The 17,482-nt window shown below is 39.1% G+C and overlaps 2 protein-coding genes across 4 annotated transcripts in view; both read right to left on the bottom strand.

The window, feature by feature from the left end:
- GTF3C3 (general transcription factor IIIC subunit 3) overlaps nt 1-17,482 on the bottom strand; it is a 170,410-nt gene that overhangs the window by 41,172 nt on the left and 111,756 nt on the right. The window lies entirely within an intron of this gene.
- HECW2 (HECT, C2 and WW domain containing E3 ubiquitin protein ligase 2) overlaps nt 1-17,482 on the bottom strand; it is a 160,953-nt gene that overhangs the window by 81,739 nt on the left and 61,732 nt on the right. Inside the window, exons 1-2 of one of the 2 annotated variants that reach the window (XM_051787998.1) lie at nt 6,369-6,820; nt 181-288 (exon numbers count right to left, since the gene is read on the bottom strand). In XM_051787998.1, the coding sequence (XP_051643958.1) occupies nt 181-288; nt 6,369-6,408 (148 nt within the window). In that variant the 5' untranslated portion in view covers nt 6,409-6,820. Of the gene's footprint in view, nt 1-180; nt 289-6,368; nt 6,821-17,482 lie in introns of those variants that run through there. The other variant, XM_051787997.1, reaches the window with a different exon arrangement.

The raw sequence follows: 17,482 nt of genomic DNA, 5'->3' as shown, positions 1-17,482 counted from the left end.
CTCCATTTTTATAATGTCCAGAAAAAACACTGGAAAATGCTGCCCCTTAGGGCAACACAATCAATTCCCTTAGTTTATCAGAGGGACTGATGAAATGGATATCAAATGCCATGCCGTAGACTTGCCTTGACACAAAGGCACTCTTGCCTTGGAATACGCACTGGATAAATGAGTACTCACATTCCATAAAGTAGGGGCCAGGTTCAATGCGCCATACAATTTGTCCTTTCTGCGTGCCAGTCACTCCCCGATTCTTGGAATCCCAGAAATTGGCTGGAGAGTTCTCATCTGAAAAAGGGAAGGAAAAAAATAATTTCAGCAAGTAGTATTTATAATAGTAGCTTTCTTGGTTCTCCGTTTCAAGAGGCTCAGACACAAAAAACTACTTTTACTAAATAAATAAATCAAACTAACTGGCAAAAGATAAATGGCTTCTCTTTTACAGTTGCTAGATCAATTTATGCAGAGGGAGCAGACATACACACAGCCAAAGTAAATATATGGTTTCCTGTAAGAGGTGACCTGCCAAGGTACAGTATTAAATTCCCAAACTTCCCTAACTCAACAGAGAGGCTGTTGGGAGTGTAGAGCTGACAGAAACCTCATCACAGAGTTACTGCACTGTTTTATACACCAGTCCTGCTCTGTGATGTGAAAATCTAGCATTCATTCCCTAGCTAGGAAGCGTGGACTTGTAAGTAATCAAGTTAGAGGCCCAAAGTGCAGAACTGTCACTTGGTAAACCAGAGCTAGAAATGAGAGATTCAGCAAAATACATTCAAAAGAGAACAGAAAAACAAGCAGTACCTGCAGAGAAGCTTAGCAACATCAGTATTTTCCCCTCTGAAATCAAGATTTTTGTCCTAACAGTAACAAACATGGTCCTTAGGGCCTTTTTTTATTTACCAGCCTGTATTCAGACACCCAGAAAGCCGTATTAATGAAAGAAAATCAGAGTGAGAAGCTGCTTGAAAGGCACGAAATTTAGTTATGATGACACAGACAAAGCTGACATAAATTCAACTGAATTCTTTTGTACAGGAAGTTCTTTGGAAGTGTGCATTGTAACGTTATACCAATGCCTTTTGGCAGCTGTTCCTTAACTAGACAGTTTTACCTGTGACCTCAAATACGACGTCCTAATTCTTTCCAGTGGTACTGGATATTCTTTACTCTTAACTCAAAAAAATATAAATTCCTGTTTTATTGTATACATTTGAATGCATTCTGCAATTTTAAAATTTTTCACTAATAACTAAGCCTACTGTGGGGTTTTGTGCATGAAGCTCCTATCCATTCAAGCACATTCCTTTGCCCTTTGGTAGGAAATCCCAGAGAAGATTACAGAACTGTCACCTACATATCAGAAATCCATACGCTATTTATGGAGGAATAAGAAACAATGCAGCTTTCTTACTGTTATCTTAAAAATACAAACTTACACTAAAGCTTCTCTTTTTCCTTTTCACTCTGACTGCTCACCTCAGCGTATACATGGTGACTCCACCGAACCAGGGTTACTGCAATCTGTACATCACATCCCACCAAGCTGACATGCACAGCATTACCAGACATATGCTGGGCTTTTGTGGTTGCTCAACAGTAACTTACACACTGCCCAAAACCTCAAAGAGCTCTGGAAAGTCAAGAAGCAGCCATGGAAAGCTACTGACATTTTTATGCCTCCAGGCGTGGGTGACTTTGAGAATTTTTAGAAAGCTGTGGTCTGAACACCTTAACGTCATGACAGGTCCAGAACAGTTTCATAATTATCTCAATGACAACAAGAAGGGACAGGAGGGTTCTCCTGACACCTGTGGTCCTCAAGCTTGTAATACCCCCAGGCCTAACTTTTCGTGTGGAGTCAACGTGATGGCACATAAACTGTACACGCTATAAAGTCAGGCACACAGGTAGTAAAATCTTAAACCATGCATATTTATTCTCCATTACAGAAAAAAACTTTTGGCATAAACAAAGCTGTACCTCACCCATGCTTTTGGGTTTTTTTCAAAGCAATATAAAGAGGAACGCTGAACATACAGCCCGTATAACCACGCCACAGGCCTTAAGAAAAATCTCTATGTGGTTTGCAGTGACACTCTAACCAAAACAATACACTGTTGATGAATTCATTTTCTTTTTTTATTTTTTAACGGGCCTTCCTAACCCAAGGTCCTATTATCTTCCAGACAGAACCCTGGCAAACCATGAGATACCGTTTAACTTTCAGCAGAACTACACTAGTGACTGTTTTGGTCCACTATACAAACTTGGTTATCCAAAACATCTCTACCAAAAGCAAGCAGATTCTTGAAAAATTCCAGTTATCTGAAACACAGAGTTCTAAACTATTCAGCATTCTCATTTCATCTGTGTAAATGAAGATGTATTGATGACAATAAACACCTCACCTAACATGCTCTAGTCCTGCATTTCTCTATTTAATCAAATGGAGAAGAGTCTGTTCATAATTTTAAGAAGGGCAAATGTTAGATATATTATAACCATAAATACTAATACTTTTTATTCTTATCTAGTTCAACAAATGAAGGAACTGTTAAGCAATGAAATATGCCTTTTAATGGTGAGATTTCCAACAATAAGGCACAAGCAGTTGTTCTTTGTTTTTTTAGTCAGTTACTATGTAAAGTCAATGGTAATGTTTACAGGAACATTAGTGAGCTTCAGAAAAGGCCCTCCATGAACTGAGTCTTGAATTCTGAGCTGGTAGTTACAAGAATGCAGAAAACTTTCTTTCGCCTTATTTAATAAAATAAATTTGCAGAAGTCTCTGGATTTTCAGCCCTTACATTAAGAAACAGACTCCTTTGCAGCAATGAAGACTAAATCATTGATACACTGCCCACAGGCACACTGCCACTGCAACAGAAGGTGGTGGACACAGAGGGATGGAAAACACTGACAGACCACTGCCTGTCAGCAATCAACTCAAATTACAGAATTTATTTTGGTCAGCTTTGATTTTTTTCTGAAACAGATGGTTTTTTTCTACTTCTATGATGTTATTCACATCGGGGAAAAATTACATTACTAAAACCTATGGAAAAATAACTGCAAACCTCAGTTCACGGGTTTGAAAAAGAGAAACTGAAGAAGAAAAAAAATGCATAGCATGAAAACATTAAAGTACACAATACTGACAAAAATACTGACAAAAAAGAGAAGTGCTTGAGAGCACAAAAAGCAACATCAGAATTATTACTCCCTCATTTCTCCACCTCACCAAAACATACGTGTGTATTTATATACACATAAACACTATGTATATACATTCCATAGGGAACTTCAATTCTACGCAGTTCTATTCCCTTTTTAGCACATTAATCATTGCTGTTTCTGAAACTGGCAGTTGTTCTAGAATCTGGGCCAAAGAGTAGATATAAATATCCCTTCCCAGAACATAAAATATGCAACAAAATACTGTCTTACTGCATCAGTATCTTGTCTAGTGAGTCTACACTTCTGAAAGAAATTAAACAATGCAAGATATCTTTCTGTCTTCAGTAACTCTCGGACATAGAATATTACAGGGCATAACTTCTGAGAGCTGCAACCCCTGTACAAATCAGCGCATTTGAGACAATGTTCTACAATGAAAAGTGGGTAGCAGTAAATGTATCACTGTGTGGAACCTGACACTGAGTAGTGCTCCTTGAAATCACTGTAAAGCAAACGCATTCTGAGTAATAATGTTTTCTTTATTTAACTGCTAAGCAATCAGCCAAACCTGGCATTAAGAGCTGTACTCATTTTTTCCCCATTTTCAGGCTTCACCGTGATTACAACATCCTTGAAGTTAAGTTAGACACCAACAGCGCCCGCAATACCCACAGCTTGAGCCCTCCATGTCAACACTGTAGTGAAAAGCAATAAAGAAGTACTGGATAAATGAATGAACAGCGCAGTGGAAGAAGAAGGTATTGTTTTTATAGAATTAGTTTTTAACAGTAAAATTACGCCCATAAAAAGAGTAAGAGCCATAAGAAGCTCCAGTTATGTCCATGCCTTCCCTGTACTGGTAGCCCAGAACTGGGCACAGCACACAGATGTGTCTCATCAGTGCTGAGTAGAGGGGAAGGACCATCTCCCTCAACCTGCTGGCTCAGGCTCTTCCTAATGCAGCCCAGAATGCCAGTGGGTGACCAGGGCACACCGTTGGCTCTTGCTCAACTTCTTGTCCTCCAGAACTTCCAGGTCTCTTTCTGAAAAAATGATTTCTAGATGGCCAGCCCCATCCCAATGTCAGGGGTTATTTCTGTTTGCCCATTTTCCAGCCTTGTGCTGAATGGTAGCACAACCTTCTGTTCTATCAACTGCTACTCCCAGTTGTGCACGAGGATGTTACAGGAGCATTGAAAGCCATGCTAAGCCAGTATCTGACATCAAGGATCAGGAGGCTTCTGAGGAGATCACATTTTGTTCATTGTGTCCTATATCTTTCACTATTTCTGCCTTAGGAAAAAGGATAAACTACTGGAAATCAATCACCTCACAGAGTTATTTTGCATAGTTTACAGCAACAAATAAATAAGATACAGTATTTTATAAGACAGATAAAGAGGAACTGCCACAGATTAATTATCTGAAACAAGCCTTACAGCCCCAGTGCACAGACTAGTCATATCAAACCATCAGTCTTCTTCTGGTCCCAGTTTCAGTGGTCAGTAGTGTTAGGTTATGTAATAAAAGGCTTACTTCCATGAACACAAATGATATTTATTCTTCAAAAGACATCACAGAAGTCACAAATTCCTGGTGTGGAAACGTCACTTGCTTACTGCCTAGGATAAAATTTAGAAGTTCCCTATAGCAATCTAAGAGGTTCAAACTTTTGCATACTGATCTCTTTTCTGTAATACATTTATAAAGACGTTCATGTGCAGAGCTCAGAGAGAAGGTGATGTTAACAGATTCTGATTGTCAGTGAATGGCTTTAATGATACACAACTTTACAATTTTCATCTTTTACTACCATATATGGGTTTTCTAACTCACAGCACTTTAAAAATCCATGCAGTTTAGCTCAGGAAAGATCAATCACGTTGGTAACATCATTGTATCCTTGCATAATTCTGTTATCCTTATTTGGGACTTATATGCCAATATCCGTTTTTTCATCCCTTTCAGGAAAACGCTTTACACAAAATCTTTTGAGGTGTTTGTACTGTTAAAATTTTAAATTAAGTTCAGATTGTCAAAATGCTGACTTCTTTAGCATTTTAGTTTAATTTCATTAAATTCTTGAGCACTGAAGATGATGCAAGCAATGCATCCAGTTATTAAGGTGGGGGGGGGGTTGTACTCATCCCAGGGAAGCTTTCAAAGCATCAGTCTAATGTTATTTCTCTTGTCAGGTGTTCTCCTACAGTGTGTATCAGTGGAGCTGGGAGGCTGGTAGACAGTAAGGCTACATCTAGTTTCGTCTCAAGCTGAGATTCATGGATTTGCCACGAGTTTCTCTCATAAACATGATATCAAGGATGGTCATCCTCCACCTATTTTACTCCACCATTTCACTTAGTCTTCAAGAAAGTAACAGGTTTTTGGTTAATCTGCATCAGAGGATATTTCTGAACTTAATTTTGAGCCAACCATCAGGAAATCTCTAGGGTGGCATTTCTGACGTAAAACAAAAAATTTACATGCATTTTACTGCTTTACTTCCAAAACCTCAATCTCAATGCCAGTAACTGCACTCTGCTTTTTGGTGTGAGCATAGACTTCTAAGCAGTAAAACAGACTGTCACCAAAATGTGAGACTAGCAAGAACATTCCAAAACGTACTTGCTGTGGATTTTGAGCAACTGACTGAGAAAGTTTGTAACACAGCAACATTTTCACTTTGTTAACCTCTGATAATTTTAATTCTAGAAATACTAAAAATAAAAATCTATGGGTAATCATTAAAGAAGTAGCACAGTGTTTACCGAAATAATGAACTAAATAAATTTCTTTCTTATACACAAAATATGTTTAAAATCAATTGAAAACTGAATCAGGACACATTTTAAGGAAAAGAAAAATTTTATCACCTTTTCTAGAAAGCCAGCAAATAAATAAACAATTTCAAGACAGGGTTTCCACTGCAAGCAATTACTATAATAAATCACATTATGTCAACCTCTTTAAACTACTCTATATATCAGTTAGTACCATAAAGACAAATGTCAACCCACTACACCAAAGCTTATGTTCTGTGATTTTCAGAATTCCCCATCTCAGTTTGTGAACAGTTCACAGGTTATCTGGTGGAGCCAGAATATTTCTCATGAAAGATAGCACCCGTCTATGCAGCACATTGCTGAAATTAAAGATCAACACTCAGTTGTACCTTCTAGCCTTACCTGGCCATTCCAAAGGATGCCTGCGGATCTTAAACTGCATTCCTCCATCAGAGCCCAACTAACAAACTGAAGAATGAAAAACAATAATGTTTTACAGGAGGGATACTGAAAATAGCATCCTTGTTCCCAATCACAAACGGTATCTCCTACAGAAGTTGCCTTCCGCACCCAGCTTGTGCAGCTCAAGTTCGGAGGCTTTAGCTCTGTATTAGCACTGTTGCATAATCTCAGCTCCACGAGGCACGTCTGTCCTCTCCCTTCCTCTTGTCATTTGAAGGAAAGGGTTTCAGAAGGATGTTCTCAAACTCTGCAGTAGTTTCCAGCAGTTACACACCATCATCTGCCTCTTCTCCTTTAATCAAGGGTTTATCTAGGTTCCAACAGCCCGTGTTAAAACACATAAGGTATTACGTCCTTCAAGCTCAGCTATTTGCAGCCACTCCCCTCCGAAGGGTACAGGATGCCGAAGCCCCATCCTCCCTCCACTTCCTTCCTTGCCTTGTCCATGGGAGGATTCCTAAGCAGGGCCACAGCCCCGCAGCATGGGGCGGGCTGATGTAAACAGGAGGATGGTTAAATCCTAGAAATGACGGCAAGGCAGCCACAGCAACGAGCACAGCAGGAGCTCACTGGAAGTGCTGGCTTTTGTTTACACAGTGCTTTGCTCTCCCGCATGACTTCCCCACAAATCCAGTTATTTCAGGGAAGACGAGACTGCTCCGTGACATTTGGCTGGGACGGAGCTGCCTTTAACCCAGGATAACTCTGCACAGGGCACTCCTGAGCAGGAGGATAAGCAGGTGCCAGAGAGCTTCTATTACTACCTCTCCTCTTTCAAGTTGGTAAATGCCACCTCAGCACAGGGGTTTGGACAAGGCTTGGTTCTGCCAGATGCTCTGACTGCTCACAGGCCTCCTGGTGGATGCTACAACTACTCCAGCTTTCCGCAAGAACCCAAATTGTGCTGAAGCAGCCCCAGTACTGCAAGAACAAAAAAGGTACTTAAAGGTATCTGGTCCGTGGTCTGTAGATCGAGTCTTTTGCAGCACACATTTCATGAAATTGCACATTTGTACAGTACCAGGTTCAAGATCTCAAAGCAAATCTTGGTTTTCCAGCAATACTCAAATTACAGGAAAAAAAAAATACCCACAAAAACCCACCAACAAAACCCACCAGGGGGTGAGGGGAAAAGCCTCCACCTCTTACAGAAGTATCTGCTCTTACTTGGTTTGAAGATTTTCAAAAAAATGGTTCCAGTCAAAGAAATTAAGACAGACTCTTTGCTAATGAAGAACTGAAAGCTACTGTATTGCTTACGTTTTCATGAGAACCTCTAGAATTGTATTTTCAAAGGACAGAGGGGGAAATAACACCAGAACTGGACTAATGTAAGAGAAATTTAACACACTGCTGTGTACTAAATAGCTGGAAACTGTTCTCCCTTGAATGCCAACAGAGCACCCCAGAAAAAGTTGAGAATAAAATTCTAGAACAGTCTTAAAAGCTGCCTAAGCAGCTACTAGATCCTACTATATGCTATCACAGTTGTCTTTACTCTTCAGAACACAGAAAACTTGGAAGGTAATGAAAATATAAGACACAGATCTTCAGCTGAGAAAAGCAAGAGCAGAAAAGAGACAGAGAACGGTACAACAGATGCTCTTACAGCCTCAGATTGGAGAGAAGCAGCTGTCGTGGTTCTTCCTGAAGGTAACTGTGCACTGCACTGCCAGAGGGTGCAGGACAACACTGAACTCCAACCTGAACACAAATCTTGGCCTTCTGGTTACACAGTCCTGCTATATTAGCAGTGAAGAATCATCATCATCTACCATAATTAATATCATGACCTACGGTCAAAAAAACAAAGAGGTGTTTGTTCCTCACTGCAAAGCAGCAATTTTTTCTGTTGCACAACCAAATTTAAGGTTCACACACCTTCACTTACTGCCCCAGAGCTGTGGGCAAGAAGCACCTCATGTGTTCCCCATGACCCACTACATACCACAAACATGCTGCTGACTTCTATTGCACTCTATTACTTTACACAGCAAGAGAAATTATTAATTTTTGTACCTGTGACTGACAGGTAGGTCAGGAATAACACTGACTTCTCTAGCACTTTGCTCCTACTTCAGCTGCAGAAGCAGAGCATAAAAGCCGTACCATACAACCCATCAAAATACTAAACCATGAAACCTTTTTGCTACTGAAATTTAAATTAATAGGGTGGGGAAATTCTTGCTTTCTTTTTCATACATAGCTTTAATTCACACACTAGCCATAAGATTGACTATTTCTTTTTTTTTTTCCAAAAATTATACTACTACATTCTGTTTCCTTCTCTACGTACTCTAACAGTTCAGCATGGGGATCAGAGCACCTCCATATGCCCTCACACAATGTGATATTTCAAGGCACATCAGCAGCTCAAAGGATTAGTCAACTAGAATGCAAGACACAAAGATATTGAAAAAAAAATACAAGTAATTTTCTCAGACATATGACACTACAATAGCAGGAATAAAGTGGAATTCCACTTCTCTGTATTCAAAGTAAAGGCATCATTGAAATTCAAAGCATTCAAAGACAAAAATAAATCCTTTCACCCATCTCACTGGCAGAGATTCAAAAGCATAAGAAGAGGAAGGAAATGACCTCAAGCTTAACCTCTTTCCTGAAAATCTTATTAATCCTTCTCCATAAAATGATGTGCACTTCGTTCCCATCTATACTTCAGGTTTCACATATGTGCCAGCCCCACAGCACAAGGGCTCTGTGCATCATGAGTCACCTACCAGCTGACCCAGCTCACCTGGAAACCAGATCCTACACAACACACATACAGAATGCTTGGCTGTTTTTGCAATGCATTACAAAAGAATGGCTACTACGAGAAAGGTATAATGTTAGGAAAAAAAATTAAGCTAGAGAACTACACTGAATAAGCTCTGACAGATGGTACTGCAATGCCCTAAGACATAAAGACTACTAGATACTTAATCATATTGCAGAAAACTCCCAATATCTTTGCAAAATGCTAATAAATCACCTACCATTTAGTTCAGTGAGGTCCAGTTGGCTGCACGTGGGGGTAAATATAACACAGGGGGTGCTTGCAACTCCTCCTGAAGGAAGCAACAAGCAACTGAGACAAAAGCTGCACTATCTCTCATGTCAACTCACAGTCCTCTCAGCTGCTGATGGCTTGGGGAAAAGGATGTCTGCAGAAGATGGGGACAGCCAAAAGCAATAGCCACCAGGCAGGGAACAGTTCAGAAATCAGATTTAGGCCACTAATAGGTACTGAAGCTGGACTACACCTATAATGTAACATACTGCACCAACTCAGTAGGCTATTATATTATAAAGATTAGAGGACAGGAGGACAGCAAAGATGCAAGCAGTATACTAAGGAAAAGAGGAGTCTGTCTCTCTCCTGCAGCATCATATTTATTTTTTTTAAGCACTTCACTGCATCTCACCTCTTGTTAAAACTCCAATACAAACCCATCTTCACAATCATAATTCCTCTTCAATACGCTCCTCCTCCTGTGATATCCAGTTCCCTACCATATCTCCAAACACCTCCCAACACTTGCACAATTTTGTATCCTAAAGGTGATTATCTTTTGTTTTTAACAGTAGTAAGTAGAAGAAAGAAAAAACAAAGCAAACAAACAGAAACAAAAAAAAAATAAACAAAAAAACCCAAACACAAAACCAAACCTGTGTGCATCAATATCCTCAAGGCTATTATTCTGGGACAGGATCGTTTAGCATATCTATATACACAAGTCATTTTTTTCTAATTAACCGTAAAAACTTATTTTGGGGATAAATACCGTCAGTTAAATTAAATAAGGAAAAAAATAATCTGTATCTAAGCTTTTCTGTGCCATATTTAATCTGCCAGTCTAAGTTTATTGTGGAATGTTTTTCATCATTTTCCTCCTCAACTACAGCCTTATATGGTGTCAGATAAGCACTTGTTTGCTGGCAGCACATGAGCTGCTGAGCTGGCTTTAGCTGCACGCAGAAGAGGATTGCAGCTTCCAAGGATAAAGGGCATGCACTTTTATCTGTGACCACATTCCCATCACAAGTCTTTGCCAGAAAAAACTCAAAAATACAACAAAGTATTCCTGCTGTGGAAGACATGACACCAGCAAAGCTGAGCTCTTGTCAACATAGCCTATCCTGCCCCTGGGGAAATTCTGTTGATAAATAAACATTACCAACAAAAGCACAATTTTGCTAGCACAGCTGCACTTACAGAGAGGGCTTTCTCTGGTGTGGCTGTCTTGATACAGATCATATGTAATCTCACAGCCAGCAGAAAAAGTGAGGGGTCATTTATTTTATGGCATTCATGCTGGTTTTTTTATTAACCAGCAAGCATCTGGTCATGTATGCAGACACCCAATGCAGAAGGGTCCTAGAGAAAAATGGGGGGTTTGCCTGGTGTTTGGTTTTTTCTGGTCAAACATTTCTGAAGTGGAAACAGTGGAAATCACTTCAGGAAGTGCCAGATGGTTACAGCAGCCCTGTCAAGTCTACCATTAGGGTCTGCATGGCCATCCCTCTTCCCTCCTTCACAACCTCGAAATGTACTTGGAGCAATTCCTCCTCTGCCATAAGACCATTATTACAATTCAGTCTGCTGCTGCTCTCTGACAACAGTCACATTTTCATTTTCTGAGAGCAGGAATATTCAGGCAAGATGAAATTTGGACAACACTGAGTGGCCTGTAATAGATAGTAAATCAGACTGAATGATGTCATTATCTCTTCTGGGTTTAATTTCAGTAAAATGTAGGCTAATTTGAGAGCCATTACTAGCTCATAAACTAACCTTAAGTAGACTTTACTCCACATGTAGATCTTCTGTAACTGACTTGCCCCTCAGAAAGAGGTTTTTCTTGTGGAACTGTCAGCAAACACAATTGCCATAACTGAGAGGGCTTTAAATAGAGTCAAGATGACTGTATGCTATTTTTACTTTTTTTTTTTTTTGCAAATCTAAAAATAAAACACCATTTTAAATCATTATGAAATGTACATCTGCCCTTTAAACACCACAGTCATCACTGCAATGCACATATATGAAAGGTACAACACACTAGAAGAGATTTCTAAAACATATGCATGTTATTTTAAATCTGTAGTTTCAAACCACTGCAAGTGCATTTGTTCTGTTTATATTTATGAAATTTTAAAATCAGATACCAGCAAACAAGTACTTGGCAAGTGTCTGCCAAAACTGACTAAAACATCAGACTTGAGTACTCACCTTTATCTCCAGATAACATTTTGCAATATGCCTCATGTTGGCTACCCATGAAGCAGAGTAAAATTTATTATGAGCATATTTGCTATCACTGGTCTGTAGGTTTGCACACAACACTGGCTAGTTTCCTGCTTTCCTTTTTGTCCATCCTTCTGCTCCCTTTTCCTTTTTCCTCCAGCTGCTCATACAGCAGAAGAAACTACCCTATTTTACACAGTATTTACAGTAGTAATGGTACACTACCAGCTGAAACCCAGTCAGCTGTAAGATGGGTATCCTAAGTAGCAGTTAAGGCAAATATCAAGCCTGTAACTACTTTATAATAAACTAAAAAACTTCTTGCCCTAATTAACAGGAGCCATTCCAACCCTAATTATCAGCAGCCATCCATTCCCTTGCCCTACAATTTAATAATGATAGGTTTATACTTTTATTTATAAGTACTTTTACTTTAAAGTATATAGTATATCTATAAGTATTATAAAGTACTATAAATTATTATAAAGTATTTTTACTTTATAAGAGTACAAATTCACATAAATTTGCAAACACTTTTTGACAAGGATTGTGCTTATTTCCCTTTTTCATCCTCTGGACTTAAAAGTGAGGTGATGACAAATAGTAAGAAACTGTAATTTATTAATATAGTTTTTAAGTTAATAAATTTATCAATTAAAAAAAACCCCTCACCTAAGAGATGATCCTGAAAATTGCTGAAAAGCCAGAACAGGTTACTGATCACAGAAATAATTTTAAAATCCTCATTCTAACTTACTCAAGTGACACAAATTCCTCAATTTCTGCAATTATCTGCTAAAAAACTGACCTGAATTCACTGGTGCATTACCCACTTGATGTGCTTTTTTCCCATTCATATTACTGACAGAAATATTTACATTTTACAGATTCTAGTAAATATTCATACAGCACAAAGGATGAGCTCAGTCACTTCAGATCAGTCACCTAGTGTATGTCCAATATCTTGACCAACAAGACCTTCCAGACACTGGAGAGATACAAACACCGACCATAAGCAGCTACACCTGAAAAGTAACTTCACCATCTTTACCCAACAAAATAAAGGAAGCCATCAGCATTAGAGCAGTGTCATTCAGCAAGAGCTCATAATTCTAACCCTCAAATTATGTCACAACCTTCAATGAAAGAGCCACAGACCCAACTAGATTTGTTAGGTGTATATATAAATTCTGAATAAATTGTAAAAAATCTTTAATTGTATATATGCAAACTGCAAGCAAACAAAAGGCTAAGTTCAGTAAATACATTTCTTTTCTAGAACTGAACAAAAAAACATGCAACTCAGAAGAAAACACAAGAGATTAAAGGTATGTATTTCTTCTTAAATCCCCATAAGGGCATAAAGTATCTTAATTAGCTGAAATCTCATTTGTGGGAAGCTCTCAGATGTGCAATGAGAAGGAGGAGTTCCCTTGCCAGATGTCAAGTTCTGCTGATGGCCTTGAAGGAGAACCAGTGTAACCATGAAAACAAATGAAGTGTTTTAACTGCCCACATGTGCCTTCCCTCCAGCAGTTATAACAAGTAGCTTTTTGTGCCAGCGAAAGTTTCAACCTGAAACACTGAAAGTTTTCCGTAAGATTTTTATTTAAAAAAAAAATTAATTCATCATTAGCAAAGGTGTTAAACTCAGAGCACAAAACATTTTGAATCACAGAGCCAGCATCATCCAAAAAGCTGACCCAGCCCTTTGCACACAGTGATCCATCAGCTCCTTTTATGGCCAGCTAGTTGGGTGTTCTCATTTTGCTTTTCATAGTAAGTCCCACCTTCAGGCTTCCCAAAGCTCTATTTTCTTTCCTGGAATGAACCATCAAGGAGAAAAGTCTGTGCCAAACACACTCCCCAAGGGTCCTGTGGAGGTTCATTTAACCACTCAATCACTTCTGCATTTTCAGCCCTTGTTTCACTTGTTAATTACCAAGATTTATTTCTTATAAAATGCTTTGCATGTGTTAAAGTGCTATTTACTGCTAGGGGTGAAGGGCTAGATGCAGAATACACACAGAACAGATCAGACACACAGAAAGAGCAGTTTGCCTATACAGAACAGCTGACATGTAGGAGGATATCCAGCTGACATCCTGGATCCAGGAGGTTAGTTTGGGGTTTGCCTTCTCAAATGTTTGATGGTTTGAACTCTGGAACTATTGTGATGGCACAAATATCTCTGAATTTCCAGCAATGTGGCATCCTTTAACACTGGGGGAAGACAACTGATTGACCTCTGAAAGGAGAGGAAAGACTGCCCCTGGATTCCTCAGCTTCACCTTTGATTGCGCTTGATTATTGCTTGCAGTTTCTGACACTGTCTGATCAATATTCTTCTTAATCTGTTCCAGCCTTTTGACAGTCACAGTGTCAAAAACTCTCACTGTTCAAGTCCATTCCCATGTCAAACACAGAAACATTTCTAAAAATTGTTCTTTTTTAGAAAAAAAGAAACATTTCCTTGCCTTTTAGAAATCCTTCCAGTTTCTGAAAGTTGTAAAAAAAATATGGCTCTGCAGCACACATCTCTTAAGGATCTTGTGGGATTTAATATTCCCTTAGCAGCTGTTGTTTTTAACTTTATTTTCAATATTATGAGCAGTCTAAGCAGGAATGCAAACCAGTCTACTGTTGTCATTTGACATTAATAGGTTTTTTAGGGAATTTATTATAAAGTCAGGGAGCTTCCTGGTTTGGAATATAGAAGAATATCTATATTTAAACAATATTACTTTTGTCATACTTCAATTTCTCAGTAATCTAACCCACTAACAAAGAGAGAAAAGGGCCCAAGAATACAGGTGCTAAGCCAAGGCAGAAACGGTATTAATGCTTCCCCTCTCATGCCTCTATCAAAGAGTGAAACCATTAACTGTCATTCTGTGAATAACTCTGCAAAAGCAATTTCTCTTTTCCCTTCTACAAACCACATAACCTCTAAGCTTAAGTAATCAGCAACATCCTCCTGTTTTATTCACATATTATATGTTTCCTAAGGCATCCAAATGGCTGATAAGTAATGCTGGGGAAAACCAACAAAGAAGAATAATAGGTTGGCATAAAGAGAGCACATCCATGTAGGTAAGCACTGTGTTAAGGAAGACTTTTCAAGGAATATGCTGAATCATGAGCCTTCATTACCTTCATCACCGTTAACACTTAATTTTCCTGGTCAGCTACACTTTCTACCTCCCTTTCATTGCCTCATGATGGCAAGATCTGATGGCACATTGCTCTCTTCCAGAGTTTCCACTGCTGAAAACAGCTCTTCCCAGCTTTTTACAGTCTTTTCACCTGAAATGGGTTTATTCAAAACCTCTGTTCCAAACTGGCATAAAAACAGACCTGAGCATTACAATATGTTGAAAATTATTAATGAGGCCATTGCTATCACTTGACTTCAAATGTCCTGACATGCCTTACTGTTGTGAGAAGCATTTCATACTCCTAGCTCTAACCAGATTCTTCCTTTTATCTTTTGATGTAAGGATTCAAGATTTACTTTAGATTTGATATGGTTACTGATAACTTGCAGAATTAATATATTATATAAGATAATATGAAGCCCAGCAAAGATGTGCAAAGCAAACATCTTCTCTAGATATTTACTACTAAAGTTGCAGCTGAAGTAAAATATTTTAAATGTTTCCAAATATATGTATTATTCCAGTGAGTGTAGCCAGCACTACTCAGGGTGACGGTGTGTATCAAGAAGCAGGCAAGCAAAATACAAAAACAACAAAAAAGAAACCTATGGCTTTTGAAAGTATATAAAAATGCAAACAAAAAATCCTGTTCAGATTGGTTGTATCACACCTAACTAGCCAAAAGTTTCTACAGTGGGCTCTGATCCTGAAAACTTCTTTGTTAATACAACTTGTGAATCAAGTCCCTGGGGCATAATTTTCAGACAAGCTGTGTTTTCTGCATTTTTGCATGATTTTATATCATGTGTCATTGATTAATTGCAAACACAGACTGTCCCATTTGGGGATCTGGCACTAGCATACTGACATTGCAGAATTTAACAGCACAGTTAAGGAAATACTGTAGACACTAGGAGAAGAGTTTTTTTGGATGAGCACATGACTGAAGTCTGACCCAGTTCACTTTACAGAAGCACATCATGTTTTTCTCAGTCCTTTCTACCAAACAATACAGTGTGCTTACATGTTGTATTAATGCTCAGGCAAACAGGGGACAACCCAGAAATAGATCAGGAGCACGTACACTTTCAAAGATGGTATTTTGCACAGTATACAGACAGAGGAAGCATAATGTGTTCAGTTCTGTGTCAGTACCTGCCTTTTTGTACTGTCCCTGACCTGATTCAGGTTCTCTTGGACTGTAGCCTGGGACTTGTTTACTTGACAGAAATTCAGCAGTTTTTTACTGGTTCTTTGCCGAGACCACCAAACCCATTTTGTCACAATGTGCTGGCAGTTTGTCACGGTGGCTGTAGCCACCTACTTTTGCTGATTTTCTCTACCACACTCAGGATACCATCCCCTGTGGCTCAAGCAGGAGCTGCAAGCAGGTACATACACCGACGTGCAAGTCAACCTGCAAGTCAAAGCATTGTTTTTATTTTTCCTTTCCTGCATTCCTGACAAATCAATCAATAATTTCTTGAGATTCTTCAACAGGGACACTTCTACTGATACAATGCTTTTGTTTGTTTTTTAGTAAACCATGATTCTGCCCTTTTCCTTGTCCTTGCTGAGAGAATACAGCACCCATTCCCTGTCCATGAGGTCGCAGAGATCCAACCTTGCCACCTCCACAAAACCAGGAATTATTAAATAAAAAATTAACTACAAAACAAAGTAGTTGGACTTTATATGATAAAAGCATGGAGGGTTGGAAAAATTTACAAGGAGCTGGAGAGAAACTATAAGAGATATACCACATGTACGTATCAGGAAAATTGGAGGGGAAAAAAGCCATTGGTGTTCTAAATCCTCAACACAGTGAAGTGGGACTGCTTTAAAACTGCTCACAATCATAGCTGTTTTTTGGAGTTATTAGTTCGTTCTTTCCACTGCCCCCTTCAGAGTTCACTCTCTTCTCTTAGTTCGTCCCTAACTAGGAAATAGTCGTGCTCCTCCCTCGGAAAATATTTCAGCTGCACTAAATGCCAGGACAGAACCACTGTGGCACCTGCAGCTACAATTCCTCATCCACAGTGCTACTTTACTCCTAAAGGTCATATTAAAACCTTATAGATCACAGTATCAAACCACCCTGGCCAACACTTATGCTCCAACAAGAGAAATCTAGCATGTTAATCGTTTACAACTGCAAATCATGGGCAGACGCTGCTGACAACCACAAAACCAGAGGAAGAGCCCTGTACCATCCTCTGACTCCCTCCACCACAGTTGGGTTTTATTGTACCTGCATTTATCCAACTCTCAGTGTTTTGCAACACTTTACACACCAACAGGGTCAACTCCTTGCAGATGCTCGGCACCTTCTTCTCTCCATTGTGGTGTGCATGTATTCAGATTTCTCTGGAGCACCTTAAAAGCTGACAGTGCACATCATCTGTTTGGAGATGTGGTATTTATTGCTTGCATCAGGGACTTTCTGAGTAATACATCAAAGCAGGGCAAGCTGCCTCATTACTTGCTGCCTCAGAGTTCAAAGTTCAGCTCCAGATCCAGATGTCGAACTTTTTAAACATTAAGGATCATCTGTTTTTACTTTTAGTTTGGCTCATCTGAGAGAAAATCCCAAATCATGGTGTTTGGTGCTGGTTTTCTCATTTCTGTCCATGAGTTGCTGAGTA

The sequence above is a fragment of the Manacus candei genome, unplaced genomic scaffold, assembly GCF_025592945.1.
Source record: "Manacus candei isolate 608988 ecotype Guabito, Panama unplaced genomic scaffold, ASM2559294v1 h1tg000023l, whole genome shotgun sequence".
Taxonomy (NCBI): Eukaryota; Metazoa; Chordata; class Aves; order Passeriformes; family Pipridae; genus Manacus; species Manacus candei.
This window is presented reverse-complemented; position numbering and strand designations above follow the sequence as displayed.